At 47.0% G+C, this 24,315-nt stretch overlaps 1 protein-coding gene and 1 non-coding gene across 4 annotated transcripts in view; both read right to left on the bottom strand.

Moving 5' to 3' along the window:
- Window positions 1–6,579: 6,579 nt before the first annotated feature.
- The window catches only part of OSCP1 (organic solute carrier partner 1), a 32,547-nt gene continuing 14,811 nt past the window's right edge, over window positions 6,580–24,315 (bottom strand). For 2 of the 3 annotated variants that reach the window (XM_033227088.1, XM_033227089.1), the window contains 8 exons: window positions 21,562–21,729; window positions 20,939–21,019; window positions 13,351–13,454; window positions 12,441–12,569; window positions 11,835–11,904; window positions 9,843–9,982; window positions 8,320–8,383; window positions 6,580–6,929 (listed from right to left, as the gene is read on the bottom strand). In XM_033227088.1, coding sequence (XP_033082979.1) covers window positions 6,813–6,929; window positions 8,320–8,383; window positions 9,843–9,982; window positions 11,835–11,904; window positions 12,441–12,569; window positions 13,351–13,454; window positions 20,939–21,019; window positions 21,562–21,729 — 873 coding nt within the window. In that variant the 3' untranslated portion in view covers window positions 6,580–6,812. Of the gene's footprint in view, window positions 6,930–8,319; window positions 8,384–9,842; window positions 9,983–11,834; window positions 11,905–12,440; window positions 12,570–13,350; window positions 13,455–17,107; window positions 17,263–20,938; window positions 21,020–21,561; window positions 21,730–24,315 lie in introns of those variants that run through there. The other variant, XM_033227090.1, reaches the window with a different exon arrangement.
- LOC117094036 lies at window positions 7,468–7,596 on the bottom strand. Its single transcript, XR_004441368.1, has one exon. It is a non-coding gene; the product is annotated as a small nucleolar RNA SNORA63 (small nucleolar RNA).

The following is a 24,315-nucleotide window of genomic DNA, read 5'->3' as shown; positions in this document are numbered from 1 at the left end:
ACCTCTCGGGCTCAAGTGATACTTCCACCTCCACCTCCTGTGTAGCTGGGACTACAGGCAGGCAACACTATGCCCAGCTAATATATAAATCATACCACCTCTGCTAGTCTCCTGAATGTTGGTCAGGGAGAAGACCTTAGGAGGCCCAGATGCTTCACACTGTAAACTGCAATTGTATGAGGAACACTAGTTTTATGAATGTGAAGGTGATCAGGTTCTAAATGAAGATGGTCAGTTGCAGCGGGAATGGAAAGGAGGGATGAATGTTAAAGACCCATGAGAAGAGCCAGCTGGAATCTTGGAGGCTGATTACATCTGGAATGTGGGTGGAAGGAGGAGGAAGGAGGAATCAGTTTTAACACTGAGGCTGAGCACGGTGGCTCATGCCTGTAATCCTAGCACTTTGGGACGATGACATGGACGTATTGCTTGAGCCCAGGAGGCTGAGACCAGCCTGGGCAACATGGCAAAACCCCATCTCTACAAAAGTTTAAAAAATTAGCCAATTAGCCAGGCATCCCTGCTACTCAGGAGGCTGAGATGGATCACTTGATGGAGCCCAGGAAGTCGAGGCTGCAGTGAGCTGAGATTGCACCACTGCACTATAGCTTGGGCAACACAGTGAGACTCTGTTTCAAAAAAACGAAAATTGCCGGGTGTGGTGGCTCACACCTGTAATCCCAGTAGTTTGGGAGGCCGAGGTGGGCGGATCACAAGGTCAGGAGTTTGAGACCAACCTGACCAATATGGTGAAACCCCCTCTCTGCTAAAAATACAAAAAGTAGCCAGGTGTGGTGGCATGCACCTGTAATCCCAGCTACTCAGAAGGCTGAGGCAGGAGAATCGCTTGAACTTGGGCGGCGGAGGTTGCAGTGAGTTGAAATTGCGCCACTGCACTCCAGCCTGGGCGACAGAGAGACTCCATCTCAAAAAGAGAGAAAAAAAAATTAACACTGGGTATCTGGAGAGATCGTTAATAATAAGAGGGGTGGAGTTGGGGTTGCTGCCCGTGGAGGAGATCTCACTGTTTAGCTACTCAGCAACTGAACTCCTTCCCTATGTTTGGGGAAATCTGACGTTCCATGGACTTCAGTGGGGGAATCTCATCACAATGGATGATTTAAAGGCCAGATACTGTCTTTGATTCTTGTCCACTATGATGTGGGCTTGTGACATAAATTCAAGCATTATCAGAGTTTACATCAGGAGCAAGTGACACAAACCACCAGGAACTGTTTAGGCTCTGTCCTGGTGTCTGCGTCATCCAGAGCTGCATTTCCGATGGTGGTTCTAGTGCTGGAATTATTTCCTCCACTGCCCGCCCTTCCTTGGTTCCTGGCCATTTTTTGATGGTTCTCCCGTCTTCCTGACAACTCTTGAGTTGCCTGATGTCCTTTCAGTAAATTCTTTTTCTATTGAAATAGCTAGGACTGGTTTCAGTTTTTTATAGCCAAAACCCTAACTAGTACAAGGTACACTTGAAATGAGTTCATTCCAGGAGCCTTGAATTTCTCTGTTCTGTATTTTTTTTTTTTTTTTTTTTGAGACGGAGTCTCTCTCTGTTGCCCAGGCTGCAGTGCAGTGGCATAATCTTGGCTCAGTGCAACCTCCGCCTCCCAGGTTCAAGCAATTCTCCTGCCTCAGCCTCCCAATTACAGGCGTAGACCATCACACCCAGCTAATTTTTATATTTGTAGTAGATACAGGGTTTTATCATGTTGGCCAGGCTGCCCTCGACCTCCTGACCTCAGGTGATCTGCCTACCTCTGCCTCCCAAAGTGCTGGGATTACAGGCATGAGCCACTGCACACAGCCTCTCTGTTCTCTTTAGGTGAGCTCTGTTGTGGTTCTGTTTCCAGTTGTCAGAGGATCACAAAATCCTGAGAGTTAGGGTCGACTCCCAGGTCACCTGCTCCAATTTACCACCCAGTGCCAACATACTCTTTATGACATTCTGTGATGCTCCCTTAACCTCTATCTGAACCACTCCAGTGACAGCAACTTACTTCTTTGCCAGCTGATCACTTCACGGTCAGGAAGCTTTTGGTAACTTCTACCCATGTGCTTCCAGTTTTTTAAAACCTTTTTTTTTTTTTTTGTATTTTTATTGAATTTACAAAAATGTCTGTCCAGTTATGACAGCAAAATGGAAAACCACAATGACAAACGGTGGCACGAAAAACAAGACATACCCATCAGGAATTATACCAAACCCTTTCCTTTTTATTCATTCAGAAGGGAATCCAGTGCACAAATTTCAAATGTGAGCATTGTCATTTTTTTTGTTCTTTTTTTTTTTTTTGAGGCGGAGTCTCGCTCTGTCGCCCGGACTGGAGTGCAGTGGCCGGATCTCAGCTCACTGCAAGCTCCGCCTCCCGGGTTTACGCCATTCTCCTGCCTCAGCCTCCCGAGTAGCTGGGACTACAGGCGCCCGCCACCTCGCCCGGCTAGTTTTTGTATTTTTAGTAGAGACGGGGTTTCACTGTGTTAGCCAGGATGGTCTCGATCTCCTGACCTCGTGATCCGCCCGTCTCGGCCTCCCAAAGTGCTGGGATTACAGGCTTGAGCCACCGCGCCCGGCTTTTTTGTTCTAAGAAGGGGGAAAGACACTTATTCTGGCAGCCGCTTCTAGTTCTTTTCTATGGAAAACTGTCTTATTTTGTATTATATTAAAAAATTTTCGGCCGGGCGCGGTGGCTCAAGCTTGTAATCTCAGCACTTTGGGAGGCCGAGATGGGCGGATCACGAGGTCAGGAGTTTGAGACCATCCTGGCTAACACGGTGAAACCCCATCTCTACTGAAAAATACAAAAAGCTAGCCGAGCGAGGTGGCTGGCGCCTGTAGTCCCAGCTACTTGGGAGGCTGAGGCAGGAGAATGGCGTAAACCCGGGAGGCGGAGCTTGCAGTGAGCTGAGATCCGGCCACTGCACTCCAGCCCGGGCGACAGAGCAAGATTCCGTCTCAAAAAAAAAAAAAAAAAAATTTTCCTCGTGCCTTTTTTTTTTTTTTTTTTTTGGACATAGAGTCTCATTCTATCACCCAGGCTATAGTACAGTGGTGCAATCTTGGCTCACTGCAACCTCCACCTCCTGGGTTCAAGCGATCCTCCTGCCTCAGCCTCCCCAGTAGCTGGGATTACAAGTGTGTGCCACCACACCTGGCTAATTTTGTGTTTTTAGTAGAGACGGGGTTTCATCATGTTGGCCAGGCTGGTCTTGAACTGCTGACCTCAAGTGATCCGCCTGCCTCAGCCTCCCAAAGTGCTGGGATTACAGGCATGAGCCACCATGCCTGACCTCTTCATGCCTTTTGAAAGTGAAGTAAATGTACTAAATCAATGAAAATGACTGCATTTTCAGACACTGGAGTGTGAGGTCATGTGGACCATCCAGGGAAAGAGCCTGCAGCACAGGTGGGCCTGGGGGTGACAACACAGAGGTAAGGGTTGAAGGTAGTGACATTTTTGAAAAATAAGTAATGCAGAGCAACTTTCAGAAAGGGTGGAAACTAAACCCTGCCGGGCACATCGGACACTGGAATCAGCAATGGGATGAGAATAAGGAATAGGCTGAGGATGAGAAGGAGTCAGAGTGAGAGGTGAGGAGAAGGAGTGGGAAAGACAGCCAGGGATGAAATAATGATCCTGTGCCATTGACTTGGCTATTTTGACAGACTTTATAAAATGGCTGTGTTGAACTCTGTATCATACAGAGCAGTCCTCAATCAGAAGGCACTGAGGGAGAGAGAGGATGTATGGTCAGAAATTTGTGATTAGAGCTACAGAGGTGAACGGTTGAGAGAGTTTTAGGAAGAAAAGGGTGTTGAGCAGGGCCAAGAGCTTTCAAAAAGCCAGGGAGCCAGTTGTGGTGACTTATGCCTGTAACCCCAGCACTTTGGGAGGCCTAGGCGGGAGGATCACTTGAGCCCAGGAGTCTGGAGGCTCAGTGAGCTATGATTGTGCCCTTGCACTCCAGCCTGGGCAACAGAGTGAGACCCTGTTTCAAAAACAAAACAGAAAACCAAAAAGCCAAGGAGCATGGGGATGAGAAAAGGCTATTGGATCTATTAATAGCAATGTTGGCACCTGGAGACCTGAGAGCTGGGATCTGTGCAGTGCAGTGCTGGCCCCATAGCTGAGAAGCTGATGACTACATGGTGAGGAACAGAGGAGAATGGCTAGAACAATGAAGATGGAGAGAAGCAGCCCCTGGAGAAGCAGGGGCCAAAGGAGTAGCTGTGTTACTGGTTGACAGTCTTGACTATGAGTCGTCCAGGTTCTTGGCATTTTGAACAAAGAATTGGACAAAATGCACAAAGAAAGCAATGAGAGAAGAAGCAAAACAGAAGCACAGATGTATTGAAACAAAAGTACACTCCACAGAGTGGGAGTGGGCTTGAGCAAGCAGCTAAAGAGCCCTGGTTACAGAATTTTCTGGGGTTTAAATACTCTAGAGGTTTCCCGTTGGTTACTTGGTTACACCCTATGCAAATGAAAACCTGCCCCACAACCAGTCAGATTGGTTGTGGGAGGGACCAGTCAGAGGTACTTTCCATTTTTCATCTGTGAGGCAGTGGAAAGCGGGGGTTGCAAAGGGAGTAGCTTCTGATCCTTTCCTTCCTTGGGTGTGGAGAGGTGGGGTTTTCGTTTTGATTCAGTTCTAGGAAGTCAGCGCAAATTGGCCTTAGGTTCCTGCCTCCAGACCCTATTATCCTGCCTCAGCTGGGCATATTTGTACAGGAGGAGGAGAGCCTTAGCAGCCACTCAGATAAACACCTGAAGCAGAATATATCTGAGGTGGGGGGAGAGATGAGGGACACATTAAATATTAATCAATATAAAACAAATATTAGGCCGGGCATGGTGGCTCAAGCCTATAATCCCAGCACTTTGGGAGGCCGAGGCGGGCGGATCACAAGGTCAGGAGATCGAGACCATCCTGGCTAACACAGTGAAACCCTGTCTCTACTAAAAAGTACAAAAAACTAGCCGGGTGAGGTGGTGGGCGCCTGTAGTCCCAGCTACTCGGGAGGCTGAGGCACGAGAATGGCGTGAACCCGGGAGGCAGAGCTTGCAGTGAGCTGAGATCCCGCCACTGCACTCCAGCTTGGGCGACAGAGCGAGACTCCGTCTCAAAAAAAAAAAAAAAAAAAAAAAAAATTAGCTTCTTGTCAGTTGTAACCTAAGCTGAGAAGTCTTGAGGATATCCAGAAAACGGGTCAAATGTCCTTTGCTGACACGGGGCCCCCCCACTGGGAAACCTACTGGCCTGAGTGTTTCAAAAGGAAGTGAGGGAACTCTATAAAGAGAATGAAGGACACAGTGATCTGAGGTGATTGTGCACATCTAGGCCCTGGGGCCTGCCCCTTGCACTGCTGGCACTGCTGGTGGTGTGTGGCTCCATCGGGCCTAATGCAGCTGAGTTGTTTTTGTTTTTTTTTTGAGACAGTGTCGCTGTGTCCCCCAGGCTGGAGTGCAGTGGCACCATCTCGGCTCGCTGCAAACTCTGCCTCCCAGGTTCAAGTGATTCTTCTGCCTAAGCCTCCGCCCCCCAAGTAGCTAGGATTATAGGCATGTGCCATCATACCTGGCTGATTTTTGTATTTTTAGTAGAGACAGGGTTTCACCATGTTGGCCAGGCTGGTCTCGAATTCCTGACCTCAGGTGATCCACCTGCCTTGGCCTCCCAAAGTGCTGGGATTACAGGTGTGAGCCACCATGCCTGGCCATGCAGTTGAGTTTTCATGCTGTCTTAGGAACTAAGAGAAAAGGTAATGTTATTTTTGTCAGCAGAGGCACCACTGGCTAGAAACAAAAAGAATCTAGAATGTACACGTGTATGGAGGTGGTGGTGGTGGAAGTGTTAAGGTAATCAAATAATCAAAAATAATTTCCATTGGCCCTTGGAATGACTGTTGACATTCTCACTTGCAAAGGGGTAAGTTATGATCTGAGAATTTACTTCACACCAAATCAGGAAGGTATGCAGGGAAGATTCAATGTGGAGGTTTCCTTATCCCAAGCCTGTCCTGTAATTCCCTCTACTGTCAGCTGTCCAAGAATTTAGCGGCTGAAAAGGAGTATCCAGGGCACAATTTGGAGAGAATAAGAGGTAGGTAAAGGTGGTATTAGTTTTCTGATTTTAATTTGGGTCTTTAAGATTAGGTATTATGCTAAATATATATTTTCTAAAATTTGCATTTGTCTTTCTATGGTTTCCTGTGGCTTGAGATGGTTCCAAAATGGACAGTGTGGCTCTATACTGAATGTAATCCAGAGTGACAAACCAGGCAGTTATAGACTAGATGAATGTGGATGAGGGAATCTGATCCAGTTTAGATCTGGGCATCTGGCTATCATGCTGAAGTCTATTTCTCTCCTATTGGGATAGCTGAGGGAAGAATTAAAAATTCTTAGAAGGGCTGGGTGCAGTTGCTCACATCTGTAATCCTAGCACTTTGGGAGGCCGAGGCGGGTGGACATGACAGCAGGGGTGACCCCTTACACACTTTGGGGCCCAAACCTATGGCTCAGGAGGCTTTTGGTGGTTGCCACAGAATTAAGAATAAAATGAGAAAGGTCACGTTTAAAAGTCAGAATGTATTTCACTGAAAATATGTGTATGTGTGTGCCTTCAAGAGTGAGTGCTCCCCGAGGGAGGCTCACATAGTTCCTTACAACATAAATAAGAACTAGATGTAATGGCTTCACTCAGTAGAAAACTAGCAGCATCATTTTGGGCCATGGGGCATTCCCCAGGGGTCACCATCCAGCAGCCTCTACCTGGGGGCAGAGGACGCCTGGTCAGAACAACTATAACTCATCCATCATGGCGAGCAAATCGTCCCCCTTGCTGGTGCTCAGCCTTGGCTGCTCCATGATCTCAAACTCCCCCATGATTTGAGCCAGCTCCTTGCTCCGTTGCTGGTCCTATGAGGGAAATGAGAGGTAAAAGGGCATGAAGAGGCTGTGCTGGCAGAGGCTGCCTCTTTGTGCAGTAGGCTCTTAGTTTGTTGTCCCACCACTGATATGTTTCTGTTGTGCACCTGTTTGTCAGAAAAGGGACTGTAGTTACAGGCTGATCAGAGAGAAGAAGGGGGTCTATTTTTTTTTTTTCTTAATTAACATGTATGTTGGCCGGGCGCGGTGGCTCAAGCCTGTAATCCCAGCACTTTGGGAGGCCGAGACGGGCGGATCACAAGGTCAGGAGATCGAGACCATCCTGGCGAACACAGTGAAACCCCGTCTCTACTAAAAATACAAAAAAAAAAAAAACTAGCCGGGCGAGGTGGCGGGCGCCTGTAGTCCCAGCTACTCGGGAGGCTGAGGCAGGAGAATGGCGGGAACCCGGGAGGCGGAGCTTGCCGTGAGCTGAGATCTGGCCACTGCACTCCAGCCTGGGCGACAGAGCAAGACTCAGCCTCAAAAAAAAAAAAAAAAAAAAAAAAAAAAAAAAAAAAAAAAAAACATGTATGTAACCAAGCATCCCTGGCTGCTCCAGAATGGCAGATGGGTATAGTGAAGAAACAACTTTAATTTGAGCAGGGGGAGTGACAACACAGCACTTAACAGCTATATTGTAGTCTGAGTCTTGTTTGAAAAAGAGGGTATCTGGCCGGGCGCAGTGGCTCAAGCCTGTAATCCCAGCACTTTGGGAGGCCGAGACGGGCGGATCACGAGGTCAGGAGTTCGAGACTATCCTGGCTAACACGGTGAAACCCCGTCTCTACTAAAAAATACAAAAAGCTAGCCGGGCGAGGTGGCGGGCGCCTGTAGTCCCAGCTACTCGGGAGGCTGAGGCAGAAGAATGGCGTAAACCCGGGAGGCGGAGCTTGCAGTGAGCTGAGATCCGGCCACTGCAGTCCGGCCGGGCGACAGAGCGAGACTCCGTCTCAAAAAAAAAGAAAAAGAGGGTATCTGAAGTTCAACATTATATAAGATGAGAAAGGGAAGAAGGGAGACCAGATGCGGTGGCTCACCTCTGTAATCCCAGCACTTTGGGAGGCCGAGGTGGGTGGATCACTTGAGGTCAGGAGTTCAAGACCAGCCTGGCCAACTTGGTGAAACCCCATCTCTACTAAAAATACAAAACAAAACAAAACAAAATTTAGCTGGGCATAGTGGCAGCACCTATAATCCCAACTACTTGGCAGGTTGAGGTGTGAGAATTGCTTAAACCTGGGAGGTGGAGGTTGCGGTGAGCTGAGATTGAGTCACTGCACTTCACCTGGGTGACAGAGCGAGACCCTGTCTCAAAAAAAAAAAGAAAAAAAAAAAGGAAGGGAGTAAGATTGGACCCTGTGTAATCCCCTGTACGTACCTGGGTGGCTTGTATGTTGATAACTTCATAGGATAACTCTTCTGGCCTGGTTAGCGCTGCTTGTCTGAATGAGATAGTAAAGAAAAGGGGTGCAAGGTTAGGGTTCTCTCCCTGCCAGCATGGCAAACTGGCTCTTGATAAGTTGGCAGCCTATTTTTTCTGCCTCATCTTCTGCCATTTCTCTTGAACTGTCTACCCCATCTCCCACCAATGTACCCTACGATCTAGAAAGTCAAGTTCTTTTATATCTCTGTGACTTTGCTCATTATAAACCCTGCCAAGGATGTTTCCTCCCTTCCTCTGCTTGGCAAACTCCAAGACCTAGATCAAATGCCAGCTCCTTCAATCTGCCAGTGCAAAGTCAGTCACTGTCCTCAATTAGAGCATTCATGACACGGCACTGAAATATATATGTACATGTTTGCTCTCCCACTAAGCTGAGAGCTTCCTGAGGACAGGCTCTAGGTCTTACACTACATCTTTGCATCCCCAGGACTTTACATAGTACTTGTCACACAGAAGTAAACAAAATAAGTTATTAGTAGTTCAATGAATGGGAAATAGAAGGTGACACTCATGCCAAATACTTGGTTTTGAGGAGGATCACATGAGATAAAGCTTGAAAAAGTGCTCTGTAAACTGTAAAGCACTATAAATCACCGTGGGTGATTTACTATTGTTACTGGTTTTGGGTGATACTGTCTAACACAGGGAAATCAAGCTCCAACTTCACTCTGGTTTCTTAACACACTGTCTTAATCTGGTCATCCTGGCTTCTAACACTGCTTATTCAGCTGTGCTCTGATAAGTAAAACATTGTAACTCTTTTTTTATTTTCTTTATTATTATCTTTATTATTATTTTTTAGAGACAGGGTGTTGCTCTCTCTCCTAGACTGGAATGCAGTGGCACGATCACAGCTTGCTTAACCTTAAACTCCTGGGCTCAACGATCCTTCCGCCTCAACCTCCTGGGTAGCTGGGACTACAGGTGCGCAACATCACACCATCTCTGGGGTTTTTTTTTTTTTTTTGAGATGGAGTCTTGCTGTGTCTCCCAGACTGGAGTATAATGGCATGGTCTTGGCTCACTGTAACCTCTGCCTGCCAGGTTCAAGTGATTCTCCTGCCTCAGCCTCCTAAGTAGCTGGGATTACAGGCACATGCCACCATACCCAGCTAATTTTTTGTATTTTTTTTTTAGTAGAGACAGGGTTTCACCATGTTAGCCAGGATGGTCTCAACCTCCTGACCTCGTGATCTGCCTGCCTTGGCCTCCCAAAGTGCTGGGATTACAGGTGTGAACCACTGTGCCCAGCTGCATCTCTTTTTTTGAATGACTCCGGAAGGTTCAGGCCATTTCATCCTGGTGGGCTATTTAACTAGATTATTAAATTTGTTGGTATTTTGTTTGTGATATTTACACAAATATTTATAAGTGCCACTGGTTTGTAATGGTCATTTTGGGTTCTTGTTACATTTGGGATATTTATATGTCTTTAACGAAACAGGTTTAAAACATACTCCTCTTCTTCATCGGTGGTAAAGAGATTCAACCGGAATCCAGGCTCAGGGCCACTGGATTTCTTAATCTCCATCCCTCCCATCAGCCTGGCCAAGAAATTCAGCTCTTCTTTAGCAAGAGGGTTTGGAGCAATGCTTTCCTGCAGAAACAATTGCATGATTTTTAGCCACATGAAGGCAATCACATTTCCTGCTAAAACCTCAGAGACACAGGTAGGTATTATAAAATAAGGTGAAACAATTGCTATTTAATTTATTTCTAGGTCCAAATAAAGTGTAGAAAGCAGGCTTAACCAAAAGAAAAACAATCACGTCAGAAGCAGAGGGAATGTAGCAACTTTGCAAACCAGAGATTTTCATACTGTCTGCATAAGTGGAAGCCCCAGGGATCCACATTTCTCCTCTCACTACCTTCCTCCTTGAAGAAGTGTATGGCTTCCTTTTCTGTCAATCGGGTTTCCTCAGTATTTACAAGTCGCCTCAGTCCAGTCTCCTTCCAGAGGCGCTGCCACACTGCCCTCAGGTGGTGACGGCCGGGAACACACCCGCGAGTCCATTCCCTCCTCTCTCAGTTCTCACCCTGCCTCATCCTGCACCCCTCTTCCTTCTAGCCTGGCCTCCCCTGTTCTGCCTCTCCCCTCACTCCGCCACTAGTTACCTAAATGCAGTTTTCATCTCATTTCTCCCTGGCTTGAAACAAACCCCTCTGCTTCCTTTCGAAAGAACAAAGCCCAAATAGTTTACGCCCCTTCCTGGTCAGGCCTTGGTGTCCCTGTCCAGGTGAGTCTCTGACAGCAAGCCTCCATGATGCTGTGATCCATTACATAAGCCTCATGGGAGACGCTGCCATCTTCCTCCCGGGAACACTCTTGCTCCTCTGTCACCTTGGTCTGTGTGCTCATTTCTCCCTCTCTGCTGTTCCATAGTTTACCTACTCTAGAGCCCCACTTCAATATCCCTGCCTCTGAAATGCCTTCTTGATCCCTGTGATCCCTGTCCACTGGACAGACGTGAGTTCCTCTGTTATAGCACTTTGTTCAGGAGCCCCAGCCAGCCCTTCTTCCACCTCATTTTAGTTATTTGTTTCGTTGTCTTTCCCAGGGTACCTGAGGCCCCTTCAGGATGGGACCACATCTACGTCAGCTTCGTGTCCCTGGGTCCCCAGCCCATAGAAGCAGTTTAATAAATGTTTGCTGAATAATTTAATATTCTGTGATCTCTCCTACAGCTAGGCGGGAGCTAGTTCAGTGAAAACTTGTAAGGATGGAATTCAGAGAAACTAAAATTCCCGACTCTGACTTAGCTACCATGGTGCTGTAGGGGGAAACATTAAAAAGAAATGTTTTAATGATCAGAATACACACGAGTGCTGACGTCAGCAATCATGGACCTAATGGCACTGGTACTCTGCTATTGCATACGTCCTGGTGAGTGGTTCCTCTTTTTTTTTTTTTTTTTTTTTTTTGAGACGGAGTCTTGCTCTGTCGCCCGGGCTGGAGTGCAGTGGCCGGATCTCAGCTCACTGCAAGCTCCGCCTCCCGGGTTCACGCCATTCTCCTGCCTCAGCCTCCGGAGTAGCTGGGACTACAGGCGCCCGCCACCTCGCCCGGCTAGTTTTTTTTTTTTGTATTTTTAGTAGAGACGGGGGTCTCACCGTGTTAGCCAGGATGGTCTCGATCTCCTGACCTCGTGATCCGCCCGTCTCGGCCTCCCAAAGTGCTGGGATTACAGGCTTGAGCCACCGCGCCCGGCCGGTTCCTCTTAATTATGGTGGCTGAGCCAAGCCTAAAATTACCTAATTAGTGAGATCACTGGAAGTCTCCATGAAAAGCTACAATTAAAACCTGTGTACTCATAAGGTGGGAGGGAGAAGACTGAAAACAAGGGAAATGTTGGCTAGATCCGAAATCTAAAGCGATCCCACCTCTCTTTATGTAGACTTCTGTATCTAGAGAGAAGCTGTGAGGGTAGGCAAGGAAGGCAGAAGCTCACCTGGGTCCGTGAGGCTAAGTTCTTTGATGATCCAGACATACGGGTTTCCACAGGCCGATTCACGCTGTACCTGGTGTGTCAACAGAAAATGGTGACATTATCCAGCCCCTTTCCACGGACTTCCCTCTAACTCGTAAGCATAGTTTGTAGCATTTATTCTGAGACATTAAATAGCATCCAGAAAGGTGCTGTGGGTACAGAATGCAACTGAGTAAGTGTTAACCCCTCACATTTCACTTCTTCCCAAAGAAAAACACCTGGGGAGACTGGGTGGAAATGCCTCCTCTTGTGAAGAGTAACATGCATCACTGAAAAGACATGCAGCTTTACAGAAAGGATAAGTCTTTCTGGATTTCCACTGCAACACAGATTTTGGCTAGTTCTCTTCCATGGCTATGGAACATCATGTATCTTTTCATTCTGCTGAGTTGCCTTATGTTTGGCGTTCTTGGGTGCCCTTTGAAATGTCAGGCCTCTGTATGCAGTGTACCTAAGGGGAAATTACTCCTATTGTCAGCAGGGATTTTCATAACAGAAGTCAGGCTGCTTTTTTTAATGAAGTGACCTCCCTTGGACTTGAATTCACTCAGAGAAGAATTTGCTTACATGTTAGTTCCCAGTTTCAGGACTCGGTCTCCATAAAGTTCAAAAGAACCTTCTTTGGGTGCAGGGACATAGTTTCCACCATGCTTGAATTCTATCCTCTTCACTTCTTCACCTTTGTTGTTGAACATTCTACAATACAAAGTATGACATGATGGAATGTTCTCCAAGCTTAGGTAGTCCTGGAGGCTTCTTTATTCTTTGTACTACAGAACAAAAAGGAATACATACTCTCCTTCAAGATAAAGGTGCTGGTTGTAATAATGATAATGATAATAATACAATAATAATATTTATTGAGCATATGTATACGCCAATTGCTTTGTAAGCATGTTAGATCACTATTATCTTATTCATCAACACAGTAACCATTTAACAGATGAGGAAATCAGTCTTGGGGAACTGGGTAACTTGCCTCAAGTCCCTCTGCTAAGTGATAAGGCGGGGATTAGAACCTGACTTTTTCAATAGCTATTTTACTAAAGAAAGAGAAGGGCTGGAGGCCAGGCGTGGTGGCTCACACCTGTAATCCCAGCATTTTGGGAGGCCGAGGCGGGTGGATCAACCGAGGTCGGGAGTTCGAGACCAGACTGACCAACGTGCAGAAACCCCATCTCTACTAAAAATACAACATTAGCCAGGCGTGCTGGCACATGTCTGTAATCCCAGCAGCTACTCGGGAGGCTGAGGCAGGAGTATTGCTTGAACCCAGGAGGCGGAGGTTGCGGTGAGCTGAGATGGCGCCATTGCACTCTAGCCTGGGCAACAACAGCAAAACTCTGTCTCAAACAAAAAAAGAGAGAGAAGGGCTGGGCAGACCGCGAATGGCACGGCAGTGCGGCGTTCTGTGTGCGGCCCACGTGCTGATTTCCTAGCACCCCAAACATAGCTCTGACCATTGCTGGGAATTCACCTGATGAGTCCGGGAACTTCAGTTCCCCAGGGAACAGGCCCGGACACTGGCAACACGAAGTGACCATTATTATTCTGGACTTTGTCCTTTAGAAACATGGATACCTGGAAAAAAAATACATTTATTGTCATTTTTCTTGGTATATTTTCATAGACATCAATATTCTGAGGGTGAAAAGTGTGTAATGGTTTGGGGACATTACCTATGAGTTTATAACAATAAGAAGGGAGAGGCCGAGGCAGGCGGATCATGAGGTTGGGAGATTGAGACCATCCTGGCTAACACGGTGAAACCCCGTCTCCACTAAAAATACAAAAAATTAGCTGGGCATGGTGGCAGGTGCCTGTAGTCCCAGCTACTCCGGAGGCTGAGGCAGGGGAACCACTTGAATCTGGAAAGTGGAGGTTGCAGTGAGCCAAGATTGTGCCATTGCACTCCAGCCTGGGCAACAGAGTGAGACTCTATCTCAAAAAAAAAAAGGTGGGGGGGGGAGAAAAAAATTACACTTGCAGAGTTAACTGTATTTTAACAGACAGAACTATTTTTTTTTTTGAGACAGGGACTCACTTTGTCACCCAGGCTGGACTGCAGTGGCATGATGATGCCTCCCTGCCACCTCAGCCCCCCAGCTCAAGTGATCCTCCTGTCTTAGCCCCCCAAGTAGCTGGGACCATAGGTGTGAGCCACAGTGTCCAGCGAATTTTTTTTCTTTTTTTTTTTTTGAGATGGAGTCTCACCCAGGCTGCAGTGCAGTGGTGTGATCTCAGCTCACTGCAAGCTCTGCTTCCCAGGTTCATGCCATTCTCCTGCCTCAGCCTCCAGCGTAGCTGGGGCTACAGGTGCCCACCACCATGCCTGGCTAATTTTTTTGTATTTTTAATGGAGACGGGGTTTCATGATGTTAGCCAGGATGGTCTCGCTCTGACCTCGTGATCCACCCGCCTTGGCCTCCCAAAGTGCTAGGATTACAGGAGTGAGCCACTGCGCCTGGCCTGCCTGGCTAATTTTTATATTTTTTTGTAGAGATGGGGTTTTGCCATGTTGGCCAGGCTCAAACTCCTGAGCTCAAGTGATCTGCCTGCCTCAGCCTCCCAAAGTGCTGGGATTACAGGCATGAGCCACCATGCTCAGCTACAAACAGAACTACTTTTGAGCAGTGCAGCAAACCTTCCAGGTGAGTCATATTACTCCCATTTTATAGACGAGAAAGCTAAAGTAGAGAGTGAAGTGACTTGCCCAAAGAGAGCAGTAAGAGGCAGGGCTAGGATTCAAAACCAAGGGTGCCTCCAAATTCCACCCCTATTCCTTGGTTCTCTGCTTACTTTCCATGCAGCTGCAGGCCTTGAGCTGTAAGAACCTCATATGGCCACTTTCTAAATGAGGCAGCTCAGAGGTTAAGATGCCTCCTCAAGGTCAGCCAGCTGGTAAGGGGCAGAGCTGAGGATTCAAACTCCTGTGATGCTGACTTTGGAGCCTGAGCCTTATCCACATGCTGGACTAGAAAGAAGGATGGGGCTGGGGCAGGGGGATCCAGCTGGCATTTAAGTTTGAGGGTCTTTTATGTGACTGAAAACACATTACACTTATTCCTTCTCCTGTGTTTGTGTACTCTGTATAGAGGTTTCGGTCACTCACAGATTAAATCTCACAAAGATTGTAGCAGTTACTCAGTTTTACTGGGTCTTGGCTTCCCTATCTGTAAAATAAGAGATGAGCTTGAAGATCTCTTCAACTCTAATATTCTAGAGTTTATATTAGTGATATAATCAAGAATAAGCATCTTAGGCTAGGTGTGGTGGCTCACGCCTATAATCCCAGCACTTTGGGAGGCCAAGGCAGGTGGATCACTTGAGGTCAGGAGTTCAAGACCAGCCTGGCCAACATGGTGAAACCGTCTCTACTAAAAATACAAAAAATTAGCCGGGCATTGTGGTGTGTGCCTGTAATCCCCGCTACTCAGGAGGCTGAGGCAGGAGAATTGCTTGAACCCAGGAGGTGGAGGTTGCAGTGAGCCGAGATCATGCCACTGCACTCCAGCCTGGGCAACAGAGCAAGACTCCATCTCAATAAACAAATACATAAATTTTAATAATTCTAATACAGACTTATTATTAGAAAAGCTTTTTTTTTTTTTTTTTTTTTTTTTTAGATGGAGTCTTGCTGTGTTCCTGAGGATGGAATGCAGTGGTGCAATCACAGCTCATTGCAACCTCGATGTCCCAGGTTCAGGTGATCCTCCCACCTCAGCCTCCTGAGTAGCTGAGACTACAGGTGTGTGCCACCATGCTTGGCAAATTTTTTGTAGAGACGGGGTTTTACCATGTTACCCAGGATGGTCTCAAACTCCTGGGCTCAAGTAGTTGGCCTGCCTGGGCTGCCTAAAGTGCTAGGATTGCAGGTGTGAGCCACTGCACCTGGCCAGGAAAGGCTTTTCTTTTTTTTTTTTTTTTTTTTGAGACGGCGTCTCACTCTTTTGCCCAGGCTGGAGTGCAGTGGAGCGATCTCGGCTCACTGCAACCTCTGCCACCTGGGTTCAAGAGGTTCCCCTGCCTCAGCCTCCCAAGTAGTTGGGACTACAGGCGTACACCACCACGCCCAGCTAATTTTTGTATTTTTAGTAGAGACGGGGTTTCACCATGTTGGCCAGGATGGTCTTGATCTCTTGACCTTGTGATCCGCCCGCCTCAGCCTCCCAAAGTGCTGGGATTACAGGCGTGAGCCACTGCGCCCGGCTGAAAGCCTTTTCATTATAATGAATTTTATCTTGTGGGAACTGGGAAATCAATATGGCTGTTTATGTTACTACCAATCCATAAAATAATACCCAAATATGCAGCCCTGATAACAATATGACACAGAATTTTTAATATTTCAAAATTGTTATTTTAAATTTAATGAAAAACTTAATCTTATCTGTACTTTCATATTTTTTATTCTAATCAGTGACAGAGATCTTAATTTATATTGATGTTATTATTGCTTCATCCATAGCAAATACAATTCTTCATGAGAGTTAAAAATAAGGCCGGGCGCTGTGGCTCACGCCTGTAATCCCAGCACTTTGGGAGGCTAAGGCGGGTGGATTGCCTGAGGTCAGGAGTTCCAGACCCGTCTGGCCAACATGGTGAAACCCTGTCTCTACTAAAAATACAAAAAAATTAGCCGGATGTGGTGGTGTGCACCTGTAATCCCAGCTACTCAGGAGGCGGAGGCAGGGGAATTGCTTGAACCAGGGAGGTGAACGTTGCAGTGAGCCAAAATGGTGCCACTGCACTCCAGCCTGGGTGACAGAGCGAGACTCCATCTCAAAAAACAAAAAACAAAAAACAACAACAACAACAAAAAGAAAAATTTGGCATCAGAATTGAAATCTATTTATCTTCCTTTGTCCATGGAAGGGAAATACAATAAGGCACTAAATATATTGAATTTCTTCCCCTTTTAAAAAATTTTATTGGCCGGGCGCGGTGGCTCAAGCCTGTAATCCCAGCACTTTGGGAGGCCGAGACGGGCGGATCACGAGGTCAGGAGATCGAGACCATCCTGGCTAACACGGTGAAACCCCGTCTCTACTAAAAAAAATACAAAAACTAGTCGGGCGAGGTGGCGGGCGCCTGTAGTCCCAGCTACTCGGGAGGCTGAGGCAGGAGAATGGCATGAACCTGGGAGGCGGAGCTTGCAGTGAGCTGAGATCTGGCCACTGCACTCCAGTCCGGGCAACAGAGCGAGACTTCGCCTCCAAAAAAAAAAAAAAAAATTTTATTTTGCTCAGGTACAAAACTCAAAATTCTCAAAAGGGTATATATAATGGAAAGTCAGTCTCTCTCCTTCTCTTGTCCTCCATATAGTTCCCCACTCCTGGAAGGCAACACTGTGACCAGTTTCTTGCATATGCTTCCAGAAGCACTCTCTCTATATATGTACAAACAAATACATATATGTTACATATGCTGTTTCAGTTAATCCTCCCAACAAAATTAGGTATTATAATTTTCATTTTTCAGATGAAGAAACTAAGATTTAAGAGAAGTTATTTGCCCAAGGTCATGGAGCTAGTCCTGTAGTTGGGATTCATTTTCTTTTTTTTTTTTTTTTTTTTTTTTTTTTTTGAGACGGAGTCTCGCTCTGTCGCCCAGGCTGGAGTGCAGTGGCCGGATCTCAGCTCACTGCAAGCTCCGCCTCCCGGGTTTACGCCATTCTCCTGCCTCAGCCTCCCAAGTAGCTGGGACTACAGGCGCCCGCCAACTCGCCCGGCCAGTTTTTTGTATTTTTTAGTAGAGACAGGGTTTCCCCGTGTTAGCTAGGTTGGTCTCGATCTCCTGACCTCGCGATCCACCCGTCTCGGCCTCCCAAAGTGCTGGGATTACAGGCTTGAGCCACCGCGCCCGGCCGGGATTCATTTTCTTAATTAAACATTTTTTTTTTTTTTTTAATTTTGGCTGGGCATGGTGGCTCACACCTGTAATCTCAGCACTTTGGGAGGCTGAGGCGGGCGGATCACCTGAGGTCAGGAGTTTGAGACTAGCCTGGCTAACATGGTGAAATCCCATCTCTACTAAAAATACAAAAATTGACTGGGCATGGTGGCAGGCGCCTGTAATCTCAGCTGCCTGGGAGGCTGAGGCAGGAGAATAGCTTGAACCCGGGAGGTGGAGGTTGCAGTGAGCCAAGATCGTGCCACTGCATTCCAGACAGAGTGAGACTCTGTATCAAAAACAAAACATTTTATTTTAAGGACAGAGTCTAACTATATTGCCCAGGATGGTCTTAAACTCCTGGGCTCAAGTGATCTTCCTGCCTCAATATCCCAAGTAGTTCGGACTATAGGCACTCACCACTGTGCCCAGCTCTGGAGTTGAGATTCAAAGAGAAAGGTGAAGCTGGGTGCAGCGGCTCACACTTGTAATCCCAGCAATTTGAGAGGCCAAGGCAGGCAGATTACTACAGCCCAGGAGTTCAAGACCATCCTGGGCAACACAGCAAGATTCTGTCTCCACAAAAAAAACCAAAAAATTAACCAGGCGTGGTGGCATGCTCCTGTAGTCCCAGTTGAGTAATTGGGTGGACTGAGAGGACTAAGAGGCTGAGGTGGAAGGTCACTTGAGCCCAGGAGGTTGAGGCTGCAGTGAGCCATGATTGTGCCACCGTATTCCAGTCTGGGTGACAAAATGATAACCTGTCTCAAAAAAAAAAAAGAGAAACACGTCTGGCTCCAGAGCCTGGGCTTGTTTTACCATATCATACCATCTTTCCCATATCAGTTGGTTAAATTGTGGCAAGAAACAAAGCCCTGGCCAAGAGAGACAGATTGAAAATTCAGAAGCTCAGATTTTTTTTTTTTTTGGAAACATGGTCTCACTCTGACACCTGGTCTGAATCATGGATCCACTGTGGCTCACTGCAGCCGTCCTCCCATTTCAGCCTCCTGAGTAACTGGGACTATAGACGTGCACCATGATGCCTGGCTAATTTTTGTTTTTGTAGACGGGGTTTTACCATGTTGCCCAGGCTTCAGAAATGTGTTTTTATTTTATTTCTTTTTTTTTTTTTTTTTTTAGACAGGGTCTCAGCCCAGGCTGGAGCACAGTACCATGATTTTTTTTTTTTTTTTTTTTTTTTGAGATGGAGTCTTGCTCTGTCACCCAGGCTAGAGTGCAGTGGCGCGATCTCGGCTCACTGCAACCTCTGCCTCCCAGGTTCAAGCGATTCTCCTGCCTTAGGCTTCCGAGTAGCTGGGATTACAGACGCCTGGCTAATTTTTGTATTTTTAGTAGAGATGGGGTTTCACCATGTTGGCCAGGCTGGTCTCAAACTCCTGACCACATGATCCACCCACCTCGGCCTCCCAAAGTGTTGGGATTACAGGCATGAGCCACTGCGCTCAGCCTAGTAGCATGATCTTGGCTCAGTGCAGCCTTGACCTCCTGGACTCAAGGGATCCTCCCACCTCAGCCTCCCAAATATCTGGGAATACAGACACGCACTACCATGCCCAGTTTATTTTGTATTTTTGGTAGAGATGGGGTTTGTCAGGTTGCCCAGGCTGGTTTCAAACTCCTGGGCTCAAGTGATCCATCCACCTTGGCCTCCCAAAGTGCTAGGATTACAGGCGTGAGCCACTGTGCCTGGCTAGAAAATGTGTTTTTAAAAGTTAGGATGTAGAACTGCCTGGCTATGTCGGCATGGCAGGAGGAGAGTGGCCTAGTTGGGAAGCATAGCCCACAAGAGTATGATGACCTGAGTCAGGATGGTGGTAATAGGGATGGAGAGGAAGGTGTGCCAGGGCACGGTGGCTCACACCTATAATCCTAACACTTTGAGAGACTGAGGGAGGAGGATCACTTGAGCCCAAAAGTTAGAGACCAGCCTGGGAAATATAGTAAGACACTGTCTCAAAAAAAAGGAAAAGAGGGTGTAGATATTGACAAGGCCGACTCTATGGGTCTTTTTTTTTTTTTTTTTTTTTGAGATGGATTCTCCCTCTGTTGCCCAAGCTGGAGTGCAGTAGTGTGATCCTGGCTCACTGCAACCTCTGCCTCCTGGGTTCAAGTAATTCTCCTGCCTCAGCCTCCTGAGTAGCTGGGACTACAGGTGCTTGCCACCATGCCTGGCTCATTTTTGTATTTTTAGTAGAGATGGGGTTTTACCATGTTGGCCAGGCTGGTCTCGAACTCCTGACCTCAGGTGATCTGCCCCATCCTCCCAATATGCTGGGATTATAGGCATGAGCCACTGCGCCCAGCCGACTCTATGGGTCTTAGAAGCAATTGGAGGAGGATCAGGGAAGGGGAATCAAAGGTGACATTCTGGTTCTGAGTCAAGTGAGTGGGAGAATGGTGGTGGTGCCCTCAAAAGAAATGAGAAAGTCAGGGCAGCCCCTGAACTGTGGAGATTAGTTTAGCTACAGACATCAAGTTGTAGACACTGGTGGGCATCCTGGTGGGAAGTTCCAGCAAGGTGCTGGAGATGTGAGTCTGGAGGGCAGGGGTGGGGCCAGGGTAGAGCAGAGGTTAGACTCAGGAGTCACAGGCAGAGGAGCTGGTAGACAAAGGGTGAGGAAGGAGATGCCTAATTAGTAGGAGGTGGCTAGAGACAGGAGGAAGGTTTGGAGACAGGTGGAGGGAGAGGAAGGAGTAAAAGGCATTGAGATGGGAGAGGGAAGGGAAGGGAAGCCCAGGATGGTACAGAGCCATGAAAGACCTGGAAGGGTGAGAGTTCCATGGAGTAGGGGCAGCCTCCTGACAGTGTCAGATCCTGGAGAGGTCAAGGAGGATAAAGCTCAAGATAAGGTTTTGCAGTTGAGATCAGGCTGGTGACTTGAGAGCATATTTCCTCTGGAGAATTAACAGAAGGAACAATATTTCAAAGAAACTCACAAGATAATTAGAAAACGGCAGCCTCACTGCCTTCCTTGGTCCATTTAAAAACTGCTGAGATGTATTATCAACATCTTTATCATTAGAGAGGCAAACCCTGAGGACATCACTAACTGGGCAAAATCTCCACCCTTGTCTGCCCTGATGACCACCAGCGTTGTTTCCCTGGTACAGCAGCTCCTGAGTTTTCCCGGGGCTGTCCATTGACTTACTCGGATGTGCAGGTCTTGGAAGAAGATGAGGAGCGTCTGCCGGATCAGCTGGAACTCCCCTGCAGAGAGACCACCATATATCTGCCAAAGGCAAGCAGAAAGCAGCTCTTCACTTTCAAAGAGGGATGAGTAGTATGCACAGGCAGGGCAGGTGGGTGCTCAGGGATGGGAGCCAGATAGGTAAGGAGAGGACTGGGCTGCTGGGCAGGAGGGGCAGTGGGGAGACCAGCAGTGCTCCGTCTCCACGGTGACAAAGCCTGTTACCCCACACCTGAGCAGGGGTACGCTTCCTCTCTCCCATTCTCCTGGAGAGGCTGGAGAAGCTGTTCCCCAAGATTTAGCAGAACATCCACCATGAACTCCCTTTCAGAAAAGTAAGGAGAAAATGGCTATGCTCTGTATGATTGCTTTTCCAATTGTGAAGGCATCAGTAAGAGGACATAAGATGATGATCCCTATTATATTAACAAAATGGACACAGATAGCTTTTCAGAATGTTCTGGGAGAGTGTCAGGCTTTGCCATTCCTCATCCTGTTCTCTCTGTCGTATAATCTACCTCTTCTTAACAGAGGGATGAGAAAAGTACTAGGGCTGAGAGGCGAGACACTGATGGCGCTCTTACTTCTGTTAGCTGCCGGAAAGTCTCGTCCACTTGCTGCAGGATGGTTGGGGAGTCTTGGATGAATCCCTTGATGGTATCTAAATGATTGAAGGTGACCAGCAGCACATCCTTGGGTCGGGGACACAGCAATACTTGATATTTGAAAGCCATGGTCATCAGGTCATAGAGCTGCCAACCCACACACAAGCAAAAGAAATGGGATCATATCAAAATCAGGTGTGAGAATCTCCAAACAGTGATTCAGTCAAGCATTTACTGAAAACCAACTCTGGGCTTGCCATACAGCTCGGGTGACCGTATCACTTATCACTCAAACCAAGACACTTCTGAAAGTCAAAGCGGGTGCTTTTAATAATTAAGCCAGGACAACATGAGTAAGCCAGCACATTCCTGGGCAAACCAGGATTTCTGGTCACTGGATGTGTATTGTTAATGGGATACATATGAAATAATACTGGCAGCAGTGGAGTCCCAAAGTGAGCACTGGACCTGGAGAAAGAAAATGCAAATTTAAGTACTTCTTTCCTCCTAACTTATTGTATAACCTTGGCCAAGTTTCTTAACTTCTTTGGGCCTGAGTTTTCTCATCTGTAAAAAAATGCTCTCTAATTTTCCAATGTTGCAGAGGTTCTGAGAGCAATAAATGAGGCAATATGTGTGCAAGTGGCAAGTATAGAGTTCTCCAGCTTTCTAAGAATCATTTACAATGATGAACTATGTGGATATCAACAAGCCATCTCCACATAGGTGTGGTATGAGCATACACGAAAGATCAGAAGGGAGGAACAGTGAGTACCAAAGTGGTGAAGACAGGCTTCGTGGCACAAGTGGCCTTATATAGCCCTTGAGTCAGCTGCAGGATTTCAACTAGCTGAGGGCAGAGGAAAGGCATTCCAGTTGAGGGAAATAGTACATGTGAGGGTCTAGAGGCAGCAATGAGTATGTTATTTTTCTGGGAGAAAGAGGAGAATGGCCGGAGGATAGTTTGTGTTGGGGATGGCAGGTAATAAAGTTGGGTAAGTATGGCAAATAAAGATGGCAACCATAGAAACTGGGGACTGCAAGAATGGGGAGGGAGGGAGGAAGGGGTCGAGGGTTGAAAAACTAACTATTGGGTACTATGCTGACTACCTGACTGATGGGCTCAGTTGGACCCCAGACCTCAGGATCATGCAATATGCCCATGTAACAAACCTGTGCATGTACCTCCTGAATATAACATAAAAGCTGAATTATTTAAAACAGAATAAACGGGAGGCTGAGGCAGGAGAATGGCGTGAACCCGGGGGGCAGAGCTTGCAGTGAGCTGCGATCCGGCCACTGCACTCCAGCCTGGGCGACAGAGCGAGACTCCGTCTCAAAAAAAAAAAAAAAAGTTTGCTGAGCTGACATGATCAAAGTGGTGACTGAATGAGATCTGGCAATGATGAGTTGTGAGAGACGGGAGAGACTAGTTAGGGGGAGTAGCTAGCATCTGGTTCCTAAAAGGATTACAATAAATATCTACTGATTGCATGAATGAAAGAAATGTTGTTGGAGTAATCCAGACTTAAGGCCTGGAAAAAAGGTAGTGGGAACAGAGAAGTCAGGGAAAGGAAGACCATGTGCTGTTTAGAAGGAAAAGCTGTCAGTAGGTGGTGACTGCCTAGATTTGAGAGTTGATGATCAGGGTGGTCCAGAAGGACTGCAGCCTTTTCAGCCTAGTGTGGGTGGGGAGGGATGATGCTATTGATGGAGGAAAGGACATCTGGGGGATGTGGGAGTGGAGGAGCCAGGAGAGAAGATGGACAGTTAACTTAAGGACATGTCTGAGCAGGATTGAAGCTATAAACAACTACCATCTGAGTGTCGTGCCAAGCATGTGTACATATAGTACCTCATTTGATCCCATTTATTCTTCACAAGAACTCTATGAGGTAGGTATTAGCCCAGTTTAAAAATAAAGAAACTTGCCTAATTTCACATTGCTGGTAAGTGCAGAATGATATTTGACCTCAAGCCTATCAGATTCTAAGGCACTTGCCAGGACCCTGCTACACAATCCCATTTCTCCTACATGCAGTCAAACATTTCCACTTAGAAGGTGGCTTACAACCAGAATAGCTGGCCAGGAGTAGTGGCTCATGCCTGTCATTCCAGCACTTTGGGAGGCCGAGGCAGGTGGATCACCTGAGGTCAGGAGTTTGAGTCCAGCCTGGCCAACATGGTGAAACCCCATCTCTACTAAAAATACAAAAATTAGCCAGGCATGGTAGTGCGTGCCTATAATCCCAGCTACTAGGAAGGCTGAGGCAAGAGAATTGCTTGAACCTGGGAGGCAAAGGTTGCAGCGAGCCGAGTTAGTGCCACTGCACTCTAGCCTGGGTGACAGAGCGAGATTCTGTCTCAAAATAAATAAATAAAAATAAATAAAACAACCCCCAGAAAACAGGAATAGCCTGGTGTGTGTGCATGGGGGTTGGGAAAGTATAATACTGGAGATACATATTTGAGACTCTGCCATCATTATCAAACATTAAGTGCTCATATATAGGAAACCATGCTAGAAATAAAGGATAAAAACAGGTACAAGATGAAGGAATGACAGTTCAGAGTAATTCAGTAAATTGGGTCTCACAGCTAGTAACTGGTAGAGCTAAGGCTTAAACTCAGGTTTTTGATTCTAAGTTCTGTGTCCTTCCTCTATGGAAATTTAAACTTCCTCTTCTTTTCTTTTTTTTATTTTTGACATGGGGGTCTCACTCTGTTACCCAG

This window comes from Trachypithecus francoisi, unplaced genomic scaffold, assembly GCF_009764315.1.
Source record: "Trachypithecus francoisi isolate TF-2019V2 unplaced genomic scaffold, Tfra_2.0 Lachesis_group12, whole genome shotgun sequence".
Taxonomy (NCBI): domain Eukaryota; kingdom Metazoa; phylum Chordata; class Mammalia; order Primates; family Cercopithecidae; genus Trachypithecus; species Trachypithecus francoisi.
Note: the sequence above shows the minus strand (reverse complement) of the source record. Positions and strands in the feature narration are given on the sequence as shown.